This window comes from Oncorhynchus mykiss, chromosome 21 (assembly GCF_057628025.1).
Source record: "Oncorhynchus mykiss isolate SJ-2025 chromosome 21, ASM5762802v1, whole genome shotgun sequence".
Lineage (NCBI taxonomy): Eukaryota > Metazoa > Chordata > Actinopteri > Salmoniformes > Salmonidae > Oncorhynchus > Oncorhynchus mykiss.
The window spans coordinates 36466686-36486284 of record NC_143042.1 but is presented as its reverse complement, the minus strand read 5'-3'; the positions used below and the strand labels follow the sequence as shown (position 1 = coordinate 36486284).

General features: G+C 41.1%; 2 protein-coding genes and 1 long non-coding RNA gene across 3 annotated transcripts; 2 read left to right on the top strand and 1 right to left on the bottom strand.

Annotated features, from left to right (window-relative positions):
* Positions 1-6593: 6593 nt before the first annotated feature.
* Positions 6594-8330, bottom strand: cxcl8c (chemokine CXCL8c). The gene is given in 4 exon segments (NM_001281349.1): positions 6594-6666; positions 7343-7426; positions 7789-7915; positions 8267-8330. Coding segments are annotated over 4 exon segments (348 nt in total).
* Positions 8331-8387: 57 nt separating this feature from the next.
* Positions 8388-11911, top strand: LOC149973221 (uncharacterized). The gene is made up of 3 exons (XR_016490302.1): positions 8388-11007; positions 11202-11315; positions 11482-11911. It is a non-coding gene; the product is annotated as an uncharacterized LOC149973221 (long non-coding RNA).
* A 565-nt stretch (positions 11912-12476) lies between these two features.
* Positions 12477-16757, top strand: cxcl19 (chemokine (C-X-C motif) ligand 19; the record flags this gene model as incomplete). The annotated part of the gene is made up of 2 exons (XM_090214550.1): positions 12477-12598; positions 16587-16757. Coding segments are annotated over 2 exons (225 nt in total), but the record flags the coding sequence as incomplete, so codon positions are not given.
* Positions 16758-19599: the final 2842 nt, after the last annotated feature.

Sequence of the window (19599 nt, the reverse complement as noted above, 5' to 3'; positions counted from 1 at the left end):
CTCCTCAGGCCGGTGGTGGCTGGTCCGCTCCAGCAGGCTGAGGTGCGGGAGGTTCCTCCGCCCCCTCTGGACATCGAGGGGGCCCCGGCGTATACTGTGCAAGCCATTATGGACTCAGGGCAAGAAGCCTTCAGTACCTCGTGGAGTGGGAGGGTTACGGTCCGGAGGAGAGATGTTGGGTGCCGGTGGAGGACATCCTAGATCCATCATTACTGCAGGAATTTCACCGCCTCCATCTGGATCGCCCTGCTCCTCGTCCTCCAAGGGGGGGGGGGGGGCGGTACTATTATGACTTCTGACGAAGTTCGGGCAGCGTTCGGTGGTCGACGTCACCGGCTTTCTAGTCGCTACCGATCCATGTTTCCTTTTCGTTTGGTTTTGTCTTCATTATACACACCTGATTTCTATTACAATAATTATGTTCCTTATTTAACCCTCTGGCTTCCCTCTCTGTTTTGTGCTTTATTGTTTGTCATGTGGGTTTGTGTTCTTGTGCTTTGGATATTTGTGTTTTCCATGTTGGAATATTCTTCTTCATTTTTGAGTAAACTGTAAACTGCCAACACCCTCACATAGACAATAGAACTCACAGGGCTGAGCTAGCTTTATGCATGTTTACATCATGCAGGCCTATGCAGCTGTAGGCCTTACAAAACATTTACTCACATCTGTCGTCACTATTATGTTGATTCATTAATTCCAGTTAATCATTATGGATTAAAAACGTATATGCAGCCTAGCCAGCCCAATTTGGAATATAAACTCAATTTGAGCACATTCACGTTTTTTCCTGACACACAAACGGACTATAAATACATAACGTTACCAATGAGTTGACCCTGACCAGATGGACAGTGCGCATAGGCTGTATGCAGCTAGCCTACAGTTGATGAGACTGAAAAATAATCTCGTTTTCATCCCATACAGCATGTCAGATTTCTAATGTTTAGGTGTAGTTTAGGCTGCTGCAACATTTATATCATGAGTTTTTGCTTTGTCTGTCCGGAGTCATTGTGTTATCATCTTTGCTAAATAAATACCAGAGGAAAGTGGAAAGCCTACTTGAGCACACGCAAAAGAATGCGCTGCGTCACTCTCTTTAATCTTTTAATGGATGATGTGCTGGAATCATTCGGAATTGTTTTCGACATCCCAAAAAAGAGTCGAAAGTTCGATAAGTTCAGCAAGTAAAGCATCGTAACGTGCAATTACCTCTGCAAGCTCCTTATAGTTGCCCTTGTCGGCGGAACTTTATATCTCGTCGTATCCTCTAAATGCAAATTATTGCATGCCCAAAAACGCAGGCAAGACGAGCAATACAGGCGGCTTGATGAAAGGCTTCCTTCTTAAGGCTAGGGGGGCAGTATCCCAAATTTCCGGATGACTGACGTTCCCAAAGTAAACTGCCTGTTACTCAGGCCCAGAAGCTAATAGATGCATATAATTGGATAAAAAACACTCTGAAGTTTCTAAAACCTGATTAAATAATGTCTGTGAGTATAACGGAACTAATATGGCAGGCGAAAACCCAAGGAAAAATGTTTTATTTTGAGGTCACAGGCCTTTTCAATGCTAGCCTATGGGATATACAAATAAATTGGACCCAGGTTGCAGTTCCTATGGCTTTCACTAGGTGTCAACAGTCTTTAGAAAGGGTTTCAGGCTTGTTTCTTGAACAAGTAGTTGTAGTTTATCCAAGGTGTTCTCATCTGTACAGGTAGACTTTTGGAGCGTGTAAATGAGGGCACACTCTTCGTTAGTTTCCTTTTCTATTGAACACCGTTCTTTCCATCTGAAATATTATCGTTTATTTACATATTAGGGTACCTGAGGATTGATTAGAAACATTGTTTGACTTGTTTGGACGAAGTTTACCGGTAGCTTTTTGGATTCCTTTGTATGCATGTTGAAGGAGTGGATTGCTGAAATCAATGATGCCAACTAAACTGACTTTTTTGGATATAAAGAAGGACTTTATCGAACAAAACAAACATTTGTTGTGTAGCTGGGACTCTTGGGATTGCAAACAGAGGAAGATCATCAAAAGGTAAGTGATTTTATCACTATTTGTGATTTTTGTGAAGCCGGTGCTGGTTGAAAAAGTATTTTGATGTGGGGCGCTGTCCTCCAGATAATCGCATGGTATGCTTTCGTGGTGAAGCCTTTTTGAAATCTGACAACGCGGTTGGATTAACAAGAAGTTAAGCTTTTAAATAATGCAAGACACTTGTATGTTCATGAATGTTTAATACTTCGATTTTCTTATTTCGATTTTGGCGCTCTGCAATTTCATCAGATGTTGTCGCAGGTGGACCGCTAGCAGTCCGCGATCCCTAACATGCTGACCAGACCAGCCACGTCGCGTGCGTTGCAAAATAAATTTAGAAATCCATGTTGTTCAATTATTGCACCCACACTGCTCGCGCGCGCCAACGAGAGTCTGCGTTGCAAAGGGCTCAAGTAGAAATCATTCCTATTTCTGACGCAGATTGCGCTGCAAGTCCTGCCTCTCCCATCTCCTCATTGGTTTATAGAAGCAGGTACCCACGTGCCATCTCCTCATTGGTTATACCCACTTGGGTGATTGAAAGATTAAATGTTTTGCCGGTTGTCGTGGTAATACTATGAAAGTATAGATGCCGATCACTATATAAATTCAAAGATGAAAAAGCCTGGAAGTAAGAGAGATGACTAGAAACGATTCTGTTGACCATTTTATGTGTGGATTAATTGGCGGAGTAGAGGACCTTGCGCATTTCAGGTAAAATAACAACTCAATGTTTATATCCCAGGACAAATTAGCTAGCAAGTGCAAGCTAACTATATAAATTGCCATACATGTTTAATACTTTTCGACCTGTTCCCAAATTAATGTCATTGGTTTCGATTTTGTTTTGATATTTTAACCTACATGTCGTGACCGCGCTTGGTCTACACAACACGCGATCAACATACATTTCTGCACGATAGGATAGCGAACGCGCGCAGCCGTTTTGGGTTCCGTGTAAGAGGTTTTAACAATCTATACTTTTGATCAGGTGGTATTGAACACCCTCACCTTTTCGTTCTTCTTCATGAAACTGATCTCAGCCAGAGGTCGACCCTCGCTTTTAATTCACACTTTTTCCGTGTACCCCAGAGTTCTTCGACAAAAAGTCCACAAGGAACCAACATTTTCAGCGGCATTGGCCAATCTACCATTCTGGCGCAGAAAACTGCACAATTGCGCTGGTACAGTAGCTAGCTAGCCATTTAAGTTAGCAAGGCAAATTGAAATAAATTGCCTTTACTGGACGCAAAAATGAAGTTCTTAAAGTAAGAAAACAATTTATAATATTCCTCCTCAGACTCGTGTCATTTGAAAAAACTCATTTGAATTGAATAATATCCACAAAATGCTGAACTATCAATTTTCACTCTTAATCCCTATCCAATGATGTCACCAAGCTTCTCAACAGATAGAATCCCCATTGCGCTCTGTGGCACAATTCCAATACAAATCAATAGGTTAATTCTCTGATCCTAATCAGATGATTGGATGGACAGCATGTCAGTTCTTCCTGCAAAAGCTTTGATTGGTTGGAGGACGTCCTCCGGAAGTGGTCATAATTACCATGTATGTCTATGGAAGGGGTGAGACCTACGAGCCTCCTAGGTATTGTATTGAAGTCAATGTTGCCAGAGTAGGATGGAAGCTTGCTGTCCTCTGGCTGCACCAAGGTGCTACCCCAGACAGTGCTGTTGAAGTTACTGTAGACCTTCATTGCAACATATCCTATTTTTTATTTAATCAATTATTTGGTGACATATGAATATATTTAATATTGTTTTATCTAAAAAGGATAACTTTTTAAATGTTTCACTATTTTTACTTTTATGAAATTTCACTGAGGAGGATGGTCCTCCCCTTCCTCGTCTGAGGAGCATCCACTGGTAGAAGCTATTCCGGGTCCTGTTAGTTCCAGACTTGGTATTAGACAGACTGTATTATTGTGTATATACATAGGATGATCCTCTACATGTTAACTTGTTTAACTATGATGAGCATAGAAGCCATTAACGCCATCTCGCTCTACACATTATAGTACATAAACAAAACTATACAATAATGTTGATGAAGATAGAAACAAATGCTGACCAACACAGTTAGGAAAACATTGTGGGTTTTGTAGAAATGTCACAAATAGAGCAAAGGTGATTCCTTATTCCACATGTCAGAGAGGCATACTTGTTCTAAATAACATTTCTATATAGAATGTTTCTATATTTGGGTCTAACCGTTGGCAAAGAATATATAGTAGTTGCCCACTAGAGCCAGCAGGAGACACAGCTTCATGATAAAGAGGTGGTAAAGAGGCCTTGTAACCTTGATGGGACTTCCTGGGGTTATATCAAAGTTAAAGAAATAGAATTAAATAAAATGTTAACCTGTCTAGTGCTGATGGGCAGGCGGGTGATGATGTGATGGTTTCTAAAGGCATCTGCTGTAGCTCCCTCAACAATAACAGATGGAGATTTCTTCAGGAATGTCCCTACCGCAAGTGTGTGTTTGTGTGTGTGTGTTCACACCATGTTTACCAAAAGGTAGTCATGAGCTGGTCTGTCTCGTGTGCCTGCAAGGCAGAGAGGTCTGGAAAAGAGCAGGGGCCATCTAGGGTTGGAGACACTTAGCAGTGTAAGCCTATAAAAGATGCAGAAAAACACAGGACACCTAAACAACTTAGGGAGTCATACACAAGGTAAATACTGTGTGTCTGATCACATAAACTGATGTGAAGATACAGTGGGGAGAACAAGTATTTGATACACTGCCGATTTTGCAGGTTTTCCAACTTAAAAAGCATGTAGAGGTCTGTAATTTTTATTATAGGTACACTTCAACTGTGAGAGACAGAATCTAAACAAAATCCAGAAAATCACATTGTATGATTTTTAAGTAATTAATTATCATTTTATTGCATGACATAAGTATTTGACACATCAGAAGAGCAGTACTTAATATTTGGTACAGAAACCTTTGTTTGCAATTACAGAGTTCATACGTTTCCTGTAGTTCTTGACCAGGTTTGCACACACTGCAGCAGGGATTTTGGCCCACTCCTCCATACAGACCTTCTCCAGATCCTTCAGGTTTCGGGGCTATCGCTGGGCAATATGGACTTTCAGCTCCCTCCAAAGATTTTCTATTGGGTTCAGGTCTGGAGACTGGCTAGGCCACTCCAGGACCTTGAGATGCTTCTTACAGAGCCACTCTTTAGTTGCCCTGGCTGTGTGTTTCGGGTCGTTGTCATGCTGGAAGACCCAGCCACAACCCATTTTCAATGCTCTTACTGAGGGAAGGAGGTTGTTGGCCAAGATCTTGCCATACATGACTTGTTCTCCCCACTGTATGTATTCTACTAAGACATTAAACTCAGAAATACTCTAAGAAAAAAATATATGAACAAAAGTTGAACCTATTCGTCTTAAAACTGCTGTCATTTGTCACACAGGGCTGGTTTCCCAGACACAGATTCAGTCTAAACTTAGCTCGGGGCTAAAAAAGCATGCTCAAATTAATGGAGAATCTCAATTTAAAAATACTTTTAGTCCAGGACTAGGCTTGATGTATCTGTGTCTAAGAAACTGGCTCCAAATGTTGTTCTCTGCATGTGCTTCCCACAAAACTAATGCAAATAATCCGGGCTCATTCTATTTCCATGTTCTCACAATTAGTCTTTTTCTTAAAGTATTGGCACCATACCAAGACCTCTGTGTTTTGGTAAATGAGGGTTTTGGCCAGGGTACAAAAGAAGATGCAATGACTTGTCCATGTTGTCTTTAGTAATAACCTTCAACAGTAAGTCACATGCTGCAGCTTCTGCAGGCACTGTGTGAGACATTGTCATCACAGGCCAAGGCATCAAAACACACTGGCTGCATCCCAAATGGAACCCTGTTCTCTATATAGAGCACTATGTTTGACAAGGGCCCATAGGGCTCTGTTCAAAAGTAGTGCGCTATATAAGAAATTGTGGGACATAGGGAACGACATTAGTTTGCCAACATCTCTGCCATTGTCTTTGCTATAGAGCTTTTTTTTTGTCTGGAAACCAAAAGCTTGACTGAAAGTGGAACGTTATACAGAGACAGTCAGCAGATATGAATATGTTGTTTTTATTTGCCTGCTTGGACAAGTTAGAAAATGAAAGCATCAATAGACAGACACTGTCTTTAAGTCCTGTTATAAAGGACTATTTTCAGTTACCTATATGCAGCTCTCTTCTTAAGGACTCCTCCTTCTGACCCTACCTGTGTTTTTCACAGGTGAAGATATAATTAACATATAAGTAGTAGTAAAAAAAATTATATGTAATAAACATACCAAAACAGTGAAGGGACATATAATTCATATAAGATGATATATTTGGGTGTGATATATGAGACGGCAATGAAGTCGTGCGTGGATAGAGAAAATGGGCACACAATGCCACAATTTACCCTTCCACTCAAGATAATTATTTCCCAGTGCAATATCCCAATCGGATTCATAGTATTCTAGTGGGTGCTTCAGAATTGGTCACTGGGAAGGCAGTCCAGTTGAATCACGTCCATCATTTGGTTGACAAGTGTAACAGGGCAGGAGTGACGCTTCCAACCTCTTTAGAACGTTTGCTTTCCTGCATTCTGCAAAATAGAAGACAAACAAGTCAAACTAGCCAAGGACATTGCTTTTTTAAAAACCTCTATGGGATCGGTGTTCCCCCCCCCCCTAACATAGACTAATGTGATTGGCATGAGGTTGTAAGTAACAAAAAAGATTCCCACGACGTAGACATCTGATATGGGCAGAAAGCTTAAATTCTTGTTAATCTAACTGCACTGTCCAATTTACCGTAGCTATTACAGTGAAAGAATACCATGCTATTGATTTGAGGGGAGTGCATAATTATGAACTTGAAAATGTATTAATAAACCAATTAGGCACGTTTGGGCAGTCTTGATACAACATTTTGAACAGATATACAATGGTTCATTGGATCTGTCTAAAACTTTGCACATACACTGCTGCAATCTAGTGGCCAACATCTAAATTGATGATGGTACAAAAAAAAACATGTTTTTCTTTGTTATCTTTTTAACCAAATCTAATGTGCTACTTTCTCCTACATTCATTTTGCATTTCCACAAACTTCAAAGTGTTTCCTTTCAAATGGTATCAAGAAAATGCATATCCTTGCTTCAGGTCCTGCGCTACTGGCAGTTAGATTTGGGTATGACCAGACTATGATTTCACTAATACAAGACAATGGCAGCAATGCACTGCCATGGACTATGTTATTCAGTTAAGGATTGTTATTACCTTTTGGTTGATCTCTCCACCAGAATCTTCACCAAACGTTTCTTTGGGTCCAGGCAGAGTTGACCTCCCCTTTTGAGTGTGACACTGAAAATAATTAAAGGCATAGTTCATAGATGATCCATAGACTACTTTCAAGGTCAGGAATTACAAACTATCCCTTTTAATTCACTTCAAAATGTGCACCAGTACCCTTTGAGCAAATTCTTGAACTTTATTTAAATCATAAGTTACTTTTCATGTTTTTAACACTTAGTCTGAAGATCACTCTCAAAACAATTAACCTGATGATAAACTATCAAGGTGTCGATTTATCATTTGAGGGACAACAACATTTTTACTTATTCTGAGGAGAAGATCATTGTCAAAATGTATTAATAATCATACCGGTTACTGATTATAAATGCTCAGTTATGTTGATTTATCATTAGAGGGAGGGATACACTCACATGACTTCAGTCTTTGAACAGTGTGGGCGAGGAGAGAGGTGCCACACACTCTTCAAATCACTGAACGGAATAAGACCAGCCTGCACTTTGGGGCAAAGGCAGCGTAGAACCCGTGGTTGCTTTATCCCTATAGAGAAGTAGGGTGGAAAGCACAATGGCTTTGTCTTAAATCTCTTGGTTCAATTTCAGTGTTTTTCTTGCATATCTATGGTTACGGGTTAGGGCTAGAGTTAGGGTAAGGGTTGCTGCTGTAAACACAGTATAACAATGAGTAGTAGTTACATTAGTTATTCATTTGTATAAACATGGATAATAACCCAGTAATAAGAACACTGTCATGTAAAGAGTCGCCAACACTACTGGAATGTTGATTAGTTGCTAAAACTTCAAATGAAAGTACCCAGCTTACAAATGCAGTAAAATAATAAAAGACATAATTAATTATACAATATTAAGTGATGAATGAATGATTATTTACCTTCAGTTGTTGAGAAGATGGACAGAAGTGTGAGCAGAATGATGGTTATGCTTGCGGTGTTCATGGTGATATACGTTTACATGCAACCCCGTGGAGGACAGCTTTACTGTAGGTCTCTAATGGTCTCTAAGGATGATTCTGTTGTGGGATGAGCGTGTGGCGGTCTTTTTGCTAATCAAGTGGTTTAGCAAATAGAAGAAGAGCTGCCCATCTGTCTGCTTGAGCTTGGAATTCAATGCAGGCTGTTTCATGTCAACCCAAAACCACTTTCTCACGCTCTCCCGCTGACTCACACTCTCTTGCTGTCTCTCACTCTCACTGTCTCTTGCACTCACTCTGGATTTATTTGAAGACAGACATGCCATCTAAGCAGAATTGCAAAGAAAAAGCTATATCTCAGACCAGCCAATAAAAATAAAAGATTAAGATGAGCAAAAGAACACAGACACTGAACAGAGGAACTCGCCTCTTCACTGTTGATGTTGAGACTGGTGTTTTACGGGTACTATTTAATGAAGCTGACAGTTGAGGACTTGTGAGGCGTTTGTTTCTCAAACTAGACACTCTAATGTACTTGTCATCTTGCTCAGTTGTGCACTGGGGCCTCCCACTCCACTTTCTATTCTGGTTAGAGACAGTTTGCACTGTTCTGTTCAGTTTCTTGGCAAGTTCTCGCATGGAATAGCCTTCATATCTCAGAACAAGAATAGACTGACAAGTTTCAGAAGAAAGTGCTTTGTTTTTGGCCATTTTGAGCCTGTAATCGAACCCACAAATGCTGATGCTCCAGATACTCAACCAGTCTAAAGGAGGACAGTTTTATTGCTTCTTTAATGAGAAACAGTTTTCAGCTGTACTAACATAATTGCAAAATGGTTTTCTAATGATCAATTATCCTTTTAAAATTATAAACTTGGATTAGCTAACACAACGTGCCATTGGAACACAGGAGTGATGGTTGCTGATAATGGGCCTCTGTACGCCTATGTCAATTTTCCATAAAAAAACTGCTGTTTCCAGCTACAATAGGCATTTACAACATTAACAATGTCGACACTGTATTTCTGATCAATTTGATGTTATTTTAATGGACAAAAAATAGTTTTTCTTTCAAAAACAAGGGCATTTCTAAGTGACCCCAAACAGTAGTGTACATGGTAATTATGACCACTCTGAAGTACGTCCTCCAACCAATTAAATCTTTAGCAGGAAGAACTGACATATTGTCCATCCAATCATAGAATTAGCATCAGAGAACTAACCTATTGAGTTGTATTGGGATTGTGCCACTGAGCGTTATGGGGTTTCTATGTGTTGAGAAGCTTGGTGACATTGTTTTAAGAGTGAAAAGTGATCCTGAAGCATTTTTGGGATTGTATTAAATTCAAATGAGTTTTTTCAAATTACAGGATACTGAGGAGGTATAACAAATTCTTGGTTTTAGCAAATTTAAATATATTGTCAATTTAAATGGCTAGCTACCAACTGTACCAGCGCGAGTGTGCAGTTTTATGCGCCAGAATGGTATAATAGGCAACGCTGCTGAAAATGTTGTGGACTTTTTGTCGAAGAACCCCTTTCATTCTCTGGGGTACACGGAAAAGGTGCGAGTTAAAATACCAGCTGATCAAAAGTATAGATTGTTAACAGGGAGCCTTTCATCAAGCCGTCTGTACTGCACGCCTTGCCTGCGTTTTTGTGCATGGGCAACTACAAGGAGCTTGCAGAGGTAATTGCACGTTACTATGCTTTACTTGCTGAACTTATCGAGCTTTCAACTCTTTTTTTTGCGATGTCGAAAACAATTCCGAATGATTCCAGCACATCATCCATTAAAATATTAAAGAGATTGACGCTGCGCATTCTTTCGCGTGTGCTCAAGTAGGCTTTCCACTTTCCTCTGGTATTTATTTAGCAAAGATGATAACACATACTCACCTGGAACAGACACTCAAAAACGCATGATATAAATGTTGCAGCAGCCTAAACTACACCTAAACATTAGAAATCTGACATGCTGTATGGGATGAAAACTTGATTATTTTTCAGTCTCATCAACTGTAGGCTAGCTGCATACAGCCTATGCCCACCGTCCAATCTGGTCAGGGTCAACTCATTGGTAACGTTATGTATTTATAGTCCGTTTGTGTGTCAGGAAAAAACGTGAATGTGCTCAAATTGAGTTTATATTCAAAATTGGGCTGGCTAGGCTGCATATACGTTTTTAATCCATAATGATTAACTGGAATTAATGAATCAACATAATAGTGGCGACAGATGTGAGTAAATGTTTTGTAAGGCCTACAGCTGCATAGGCCTGCATGATGTAAACATGCATAAAGCTAGCTCAGCCCTGTGAGTTCTATTGTCTATCAGTTATTGTCTATCAGTTGTTGTCTATGTGTCTGGGTAGAGGAAATCACCCTCCAAATCTAGTTTAAATATAATGTATAGGAACAAGTATAAGGTAGATGCAGTTTGACAGGGTTTTCAGGGCCCCCCAGGGCCAGGATTTTTTTTTTCAGGAGTTTTTTTTCAGGAGGAAAAATCATGTGATCTGATTAGGAAAATCTGGTCCAATCATAGCCCATATAAAACCTTTTTACGACTGATTAATCACTGTCATACCTTTTTCCTAGTTAGGTTAACATATAAGGAAAAACTCCAAGCCCCAGGGTGTAAAAATTGCCTCACCGCTCTGGGACCTACTGTGCCACCAGTCTGCTTGCAGTTGTCGTCAGGTATGTGGATGATCAGGGCTTTATTCAGGGACGTTTCTTGAGATACTTTGATGTGTCAAGTGGGTGAGATGCGCAGTCTTTGTTTGACTTTATGCATTTTGAGATGTCTGAGTTTAAGTTATAGACAAACTCGTTGTCCAAACCTACGATGGCGCAGCTGTAATGGAATGTAATCGTCTATTTATATTTACAAGGTGATGACTACTCAACTCCACTTCCTTTGTCAACTTTCTCCTGACATGAACTGAAGCCATGTCTCATGTGCCCGCTCTTCCACTGGCACATTGAATGCTTCCCCTCCAAGCACTGTGAGTACACCTCTACATTTTCTCTCATTCCTGTATGTCGAGTCAATCACATACACAATCCCATTGTTACACATGAATGATTTTACTCCTTGCTTGGACTAACTCATTCTTAGCTCTTTTGTCTTAACTGCGTAGTGTGTTGTGTTATTGTTTTTTGTCTTCCCAGTCAAATCCTGCCCTGCACTGAACTCAAGCCTCTGAACACCTCAACTCATGCCTCATACCCTCATTCATTCACTGCTGTGATCCCTTTCCAACACAGTGTAAGTAGCCCTCTCATTCCCATTCCCCATAAATGTCTTTATTAAATGCTTTAGGTTAAAATAATTAGTCTTTGGCGATTTTCGAAACGCACTTTGTCGTCTCCGTGCGTTTACTCGCCTATAACGTGGGTCTCCCATGATCCTCAATTTTTCAAGTCAACAACCTCTACCGGTTCTACCCCCAAGTCATAAGACTGCTGAACAAGACTTGCTAAGTAGCTAATGAAATGGCTTCCCGTACTACCTGTATTGACCCATTTCTGCACTAACTCCCTCTCACTGACTCTATACACACACTGGACTCTACCCACCCACTCATACTGACACCCCAACACACACAACATATGCCCACACAACACGCGCACAGGTGTACTGACGCCACACACATTCACTCACTGTGGCTACTGTCAATTATCCCTTTGCATAGTCACTTTATACCTACCAATATGTACATATAGCTAGCTACCTCAATTACCTCGTACCCCTGCACATCAACTCATTATTCACTGTGATTTATTCCTCGTGTCACTATTTCTGTTTTGTTCTATCTTTAACTCTGGATTGTTGGAAAAGGCCTGTAAGTAACCATTTCACTGTTAGTCTACAGCTGTTGTTTAAGAAAAGTACAAAAGTACAGAACATTTGACAGTTTACAACTGAATATCATCAGTAAACACTGGACCTTAAAGTTAACTTTTATTGGGCCAGCTTCTTAGATGTCTCTCCAACTGTCTGTGTGTGAGTGTGTGTGTGTTTATGTGAATGAGGAACTGTAGAGAGCAAACACTTTTGTGTTGCAATACTGGACTCTGTTTCTATCCAATACACAAAACAAAATAATGAAAACATATTTTAACAAAATCTCTTTGGATTGTATGAACTAAAAGATTGATTAATTGTTCTTGGTGTGCACCCAATCGGGAGGGATTACAACAGACAATGCCTGTGCAATCAGCTGGAGTCCAGACAGAGCGTCGAGATCCTTCCCAGAGGGCCACACTGCAAGACCAGAGAGGTCATGTGAGTGACTCTACGGTCAAATTTCTGCCTGACAACATTGGGGACACATGCCAGATCTTATAAAGCCTGGAAAGCAGTGCTTCATTTGTGTATCGGGAGGTGCCAGAACAAAAAGTGAGCACAAGAGGGGGGTAACCTGGGGAGCTCGGAGGTACCGGATGAGAAAAATTAAATGACCTTTATAATAAAACATTGCATGCATATCATCACATTTGCATAGAGCAGTAGAGTAGAGGCATTACAGAAATTGCACACATGGGGAAAATGTGGCCTAGGGTCCGGGAAAATATTTGTCTTTTTATGAATGCATTTTATGCAATTCTACATCCTTTAACATTTAAAACGACAGATTTGTACCTTGTCAGCTCAGATTTGTACCTTGTCAACCTTTCGGTTACTAGTCCAACACTCTAACCACTAGGCTACCCTGCCGCCCTGACTGAATGACTGAAGACCTTGGCATAATCTTTAATGCTGCGTTCAAAACAACTGGGAACTCGGAATTCTGAAATCTCCTACTTCTTACCAGTGCATTTTAGACAATTGGGAACTCCGAAAAAATACTAAAACCGACTGGGCAAATTCATTTTGAACGGTCATCCAACTCGGAATTCCAAGACTGGAACTCAAGCCTCTTTTTAGAGCTCAAACGTTCTGACGTAATGATTTCCCCAGAGTTCCCAGTTGTCCTGAAAGCACCATAGTACCACGCAAATTATCGAAATGACAGGCATCTTTGAAACTGACAAACTGAGGATCTGAGGTAGATAAACCGACATTGTCTTGAATCCATCAATAGCCTAGACCTAGGTGTGTGGAGACACACATTGTACAATATGAGGAGTAAATTATAGTCCTAGAAGTGATATCCAGTTTCACTGACTCACCCAACGATGCACAGCTCAAAGGCTCTTTTTCTCTCTGGTTTTACTTTGTAAAACAATATTTGGAACTTGATCAAATATTTTGGTAGCCGACAGCAGCCCGATTTTAGAATGTTCTCTATTTCAACAAGAGCCAATTGCTTTTCAATCTGTGTTTTCCCGAGATTGTATTTGAAATATTGTTAAAGGGCTGTTTTTGTCTGCCTGCTGTTTGTTCATTGACATACAGTGGGGAGAACAAGTATTTGATACACTGCCGATTTAGCAGGTTTTCCTACTTACAAAGCATGTAGAGGTCTGTAATTTTTATCATGGGTACACTTCAACTGTGAGAGACGGAATCTAAAACAAAAGTCCAGAAAATCACATTGTATGATTAAGTAATTAATTAGCATTTTGTTGTATGACATAAGTATTTGACACATCAGAAAAGCAGTACTTAATATTTGGTACAGAAACCTTTGTTTGCAATTAGAGTTCATACGTTTTCTGTAGTTCTTGACCAGGTTTGCACACACTGCAGCAAGGATTTTGGCTCACTCCTCCATACAGACCTTCTCCAGATCCTTCAGGTTTCGGGGCTGTCGGTTACTAGTCCAACACAGCTCCCTCAAAATATTTTCTATTGGGTTCAGGTCTGGAAACTGGCTAGGCCACTCCAGGATCTTGAGATGCTTCTTATGGAGCCACTCCTTAGTTGCCCTGGCTGTGTGTTTCGGGTCGTTGTCATGCTGGAAGACCCAGCCACGACCCATCTTCAATGCTCTTACTGAGGGAAGGAGGTTGTTGGCCAAGATCTCGCGATCTTGTCCTGTCCACTTTGCAGAAAAGCATCCCCATAGAATGATGTTTCCACCTCCATGCTTCACAGTTGGGATGGTGTTCTTGGGGTTGTACTCATCCTTCTTCTTCCTCCAAACACGGTGAGTGGAGTTTAGACCAAAAAGCTCTATTTTTGTCTAATTAGACCACATGACCTTCTCCCATTCCTCCTCTGGATCATCCAGATGGTCATTGGCAAACTTCAGACGGGCCTAGACATGCGCTGGCTTGAGCAGGGGGACCTTGTGTACGCTGCAGGATTTTAATCCATGACGGCGTAGTGTGTTACTAATGGTTTTCTTTGAGACTGTGGTCCCAGCTCTCTTCAGGTCATTGACCAGGTCCTGCCGTGTAGTTCTGGGCTGATCCCTCACCTTCCTCATGATCATTGATGCCCCACAAGGTGAGATCTTGCATGGAGCCCCAGACCGAGGGTGATTGACCATCATCTTGAACTTCTTCCATTTTCTAATAACTGCGCCAACAGTTGTTGCCTTCTCACCAAGCTGCTTGCCTATTGTCCTATAGCCCATCCCAGCCTTGTGCAGGTCTACAATTTAACCCTGATGTCCTTACACAGCTCTCTGGTCTTGGCCATTTTGGAGAGGTTGGAGTCTGTTTGACTGAGTGTGTGGACAGGTGTCTTTTATACAGGTAACAAGTTCAAACAGGTGCAGTTAATACAGGTAATGAGTGGAGAACAGGAGGGCTTCTTAAAGAAAAACTAACAGGTCTGTGAGAGCCGGAATTCTTACTGGTTGGTAGGTGATCAAATACTTATGTCATACAATAAAATGCAAATGAATTACATAAAAATCATACCATGTGATTTTCTGGATTTTTGTTTTAGATCCTGTCTCTCACAGTTGAAGTGTACCTATGATAAAAATGACAGACCTCTACATTCTTTGTAAGTAGGAAACACTGCCGATTTTGCAGGTTATCAAATACTTGTTCTCCCCACTGTATTTGCAGTGTATTCCCAACTGTAAGCTATGCCTTGTTTTTGGGATACACTCTACTGCTACGCAATAATAAAATAAGATATTGAACCTCTGGGGCAAAATTATAGGCTTTCTCATGGTATAATGTTTTACACATTTAAAAGTCTCTCAGCCTATCACACAATGTTATGCAAATGAGTTGCTGAATGTGAGGATGCGGGAGGCATGCTGAGGAAGAGTTTTTGGGAAGGCGTTGCTTGCGGCTGGTCATTGCTGGGGTGCACTATCAACTTGATTATACCGTGGGAGATCAGTGTCCTAAACTGTTTACGCTAGTCAACAAACAATGTGCGAGTTTCGGTGGCCTTACAGGTGTGTTACACTATTCTGAATTATTACATTAATTTCCGAACAGACAGCAGTAGTCTAACTCTCATTCCCCCCCCCCCCCCCCCCCCCCCCCCCACATTGAGTTAAATGTATCCAGGGTGCTGCAGCTCCTCTAGAACCCTATGATTCTATAAGGAAATAAATGACGCCGTGCAACACTGGAGAGATGTCTATCAGAGCAGAGAAAGGGAGTGAGATTATAGAAATCTCGTTCTTGTGAGAGAGAGAGCGCATTAACGAGGCAACTCTTGTAGCTCCCTACGCCTCCCTCTTGGCCCTAACCCCTTGATGTTTGCAGATCTGTCGGGTCTGGGTAGGTATAAGTAGTGCAGTGGTGGAGCTTCCACCACATTGCTTAGATCTGACAGATCTGCAGAATCCAAGGGTTGGGGCCAAGGGTGAGGGTTAGGTATTGATTTGAGACCGGCTGCTAGCCCCTCTAGGCAATTGTGGAGATCGGAGAGGACTGGACGGGTGTAAACAATATGGTGGTATATCCATCTGGACCTCTGATTGGCCAGGTGAAATGTTGCCATATTGCTTTCACCTATCCAATCCCCTCAGGTCTACCCACGTTCATAGGGAGTAGGGGCTTCATTTGTTTGCAATTCCTCCAGACAGAAGCGTGGAACACATTTCCCATGAAGTTACTCGCACGTGTATCAAACTCAATGACCCCAATCTCCTGTCTGTTTTTAGAGTGAAAACAGTGTGAACATCCCAAAATATTACTCCAACTTCCAAAGAAATGGATTCACCTCATTTCCAAAAAGTCTGACATTTGATGCAAATGAGCCTGACAAAGCATCTGTAATATAATCTGGAGAGTAATGATGAGCTGACATACCCCTGTCTGTAACAGTGGATGTGTCTTGAAGTGTCTGTATAAACAGTGGATGTGTCTTGGAGCTGTCTGTACAGCCACAGTGACTGTGTCTTGTTTTCCAGTGCTGGTCTGGTGAGTGGAGAGAAGATCTGCCTGAACTCTCACTCTGGCTGGGTGAAGAAGCTTGCTCGCTTCGTCGTCGAGAGGCAGTCACAGAAAGGATGAATCTATAGATTAAGCAGAGTCATTTCTTTGTCCTCTGTAGTTCTGTTCTGCAATCATCCCTCCAAGCAAAAGTTGTGAGTCAACCTTATTTCAAATTACTACACTGAACAAAAATATAAACGCAACATGCAACAATTTCAACGATTTTACCGAGTTACAGTTCAAATAAGGAAATAAATAAATGAATTAGGCCCTAATTTATGGATTTCACATGACTAGGCAGGGGCGTAGCCATGGGTGGGCCTGGGAGGGCATAGGCTCACCCACTGCCAGCAGCATACCACCCTGCATCCCACTGCTGGCTTGCTTCTGAAGCTAAGCAGGGTTGGTCCTGGTCAGTCCCTGGATGGGAGACCAGATGCTGGAAGTGGTGTTGGAGGGCCAGTAGGAGGCACTCTTGCCTCTGGTCCAAAAAATAGCCCAATGCCCCAGGGCAATGACACTGCCCTGTGTAGGGTGCTGTCTTTCGGATGGGACATTAAACTGGTGTCCTGACTCTCTGAGGTCACTAAAGATCCCATGGCACTTATTGTAAGAGTAGGGGTGTTAACCCTGGTGTCCTGGCTAAATTCCCAAGATGTCCCTCATCACATCATGGTCGCCTAATCATCCGCTGCTTACAAATGGCTCATTCATCCCCCTCCTCTTCCCTGTAACTATTCCCCAGGTTGTTGCTGTATATGAGAATGTGTTCTCAGTTAACTTACCTGGTAAAAAACAACAACTTGGGAGCCAGGCCCAGCCAATCAGAATGATGTGGAAGTCCTGGGCTGGTGTGGTTACACATGGTCTGCGGTTGTAAGGCCAGTTGGATGTACTGCCTAATTCTCTAAAACAACATTGGAGGTGGCTTATGTTATAGAAATGAACATTACATTTTCTGGCAACAGCTCTGGTGAACATTCCTGCAGTCACCATGCCAATTGCACGCTCCCTCAAACTTGACACATTGTGTTGTGTGACAAAACTGCATATTTTAGAGTGTCCTTTTTTTGTCCTCGCACAAGGTGCACCTGTGTAATGATCATACTGTTTAATCAGCTTCTTGATAATCCATTCACCTGACAGGTGTGGTATATCTTGGAAAAGGAGAAATGCCTACTATTAGGGATGTAAACAAATTTGTGCACATCATTTGAGAGAAATAACGTTTTTGTTCGTATGGAAAATTTCTGGGACCTTTTATTTAAGCTCATGAGGTGGTGGGGGGGTGCTGAGGAGTATTTCTGTCTGTAATAAAGCCCTTTTATGGGGAAAAACAAATTATTATTGGCTGGGCCTTGCTCCCCAGTGGGTGTGCCAGTCTCCCAAGTGGGTGAGCTATGCCCACCCATGACTGTGCCCCAGCCCAGTACCATGTGAAAAGATTAGGGCCTAATGAATTGATTTAATTATATATATTATTTAATTATATAATTGTATTATATTATATGAACTGTAACTCAGTAAAGTCGTAAAAATTGTTTCATGTTGCGTTTTATATTTTTGTTAATTATTGGTTGTAATATGGCTTTTTCACTGGCATATGTGTTTATTATCTTTGCCTCTGTAAACATTTCCAGGGCCACTCACATGAAACCATTGTGTTTATACACATGGCTGTTTTAATTTCAATATTTATTTATGTGTTTAACAAAAAAGGCAAACAGAATTTGGCCATTACAGCCTGTTCCATGCTTCCCAGTCATTTTGGGGTTCAGAAGGTTTATTTACAAGTGTTCGCGCAAATTTTTTTCTTGAGGTAAGTCGATGTTTGGTAGCCAAAGTCTACGCCCTTCGTCTGTGATTGGTCAATAGTACTACTGCTAGTAGGAGTTGGAACTATGGACAGGATTATTCAATGACCTGTCTGTTGTTATTCAACGAGAGAATACTTGTTTTCATGCACATTATTTCACTTGAGAAATACTGCATCAAACATCTTAGTCAGATGTCAAATTTGACTAAGATGGGCAAAAACGTCAACATTTATTACAGATTTCTTGATTTATTTTTTATTAATTAGGACCAGAAGTGGCACCACAGGTCCCAGAGAGATGTAGCGGAAAGAAAATTCCTGGGCCTGTAGTTTTTCCTGATCTAGTAACCAGGAAAAACTCCGGACCTTATAAGGTATGACATGATGAATTTGTTGTAAAAATATTTAAAATGGGCCATGATGGGACCAGAGTTTTTCTAATCAGGTGGTCAATTATTTATTTTTTTAACCTCCTGGAAAAACTCCTTACCTTGGGGAGGATGAAAACTCTGTCAAACTGCAGCAACCCTGTACTTGTTCATATGAATTATGTTTAAAAGAAGGACTAGGGATTCTATAAACAGACATAGAGAAGCAACATGATTGGTCAATAAAACTCACAGGGCTGAGCTTGCTTTCTGCTTGTTTGCATCGTGTAGTCCACTCTTGCCCTATGCAACTGTTGTGCCGAATTAAAAATGTACTCACAGTCTATGTCAGATATTGGGTTTATTCATTCCAGTTAATCATTTGGGGTTGAAAAGGTTTATGTAGCCTAGTCAGCCCAAATTTAAATATAAATAATTTACCCTGGTCGGAGGGACACGGCGCATAGTAGGCTGGACTATGCAGCTGCTGTTGTTGGTACCCTACAGTTGATCAGACTGAAAAATAGTCAAGTTTCCATGCAATACAGCAGTGGTTCCAAACTGTGGGGTCGGCATAATTTGTTCTTATTTTTTTTAAGGAACTCCGTCTGGCTTTCAATTTACTCTTGAAAGTTGTAGTGGTAGAATGCACAAGGTGCAATTTCGAAATTGGGTAGTGCTTCAGTTTTCCTCTTGTCACTACCATAGAGTAGTGCTCAGCGATTTAACCAAAATACTGGTGATTTTTCTGTTTTAAACAACTAATTGACCGACATCGGTTAAATGATTTTGAATTCCATTTAG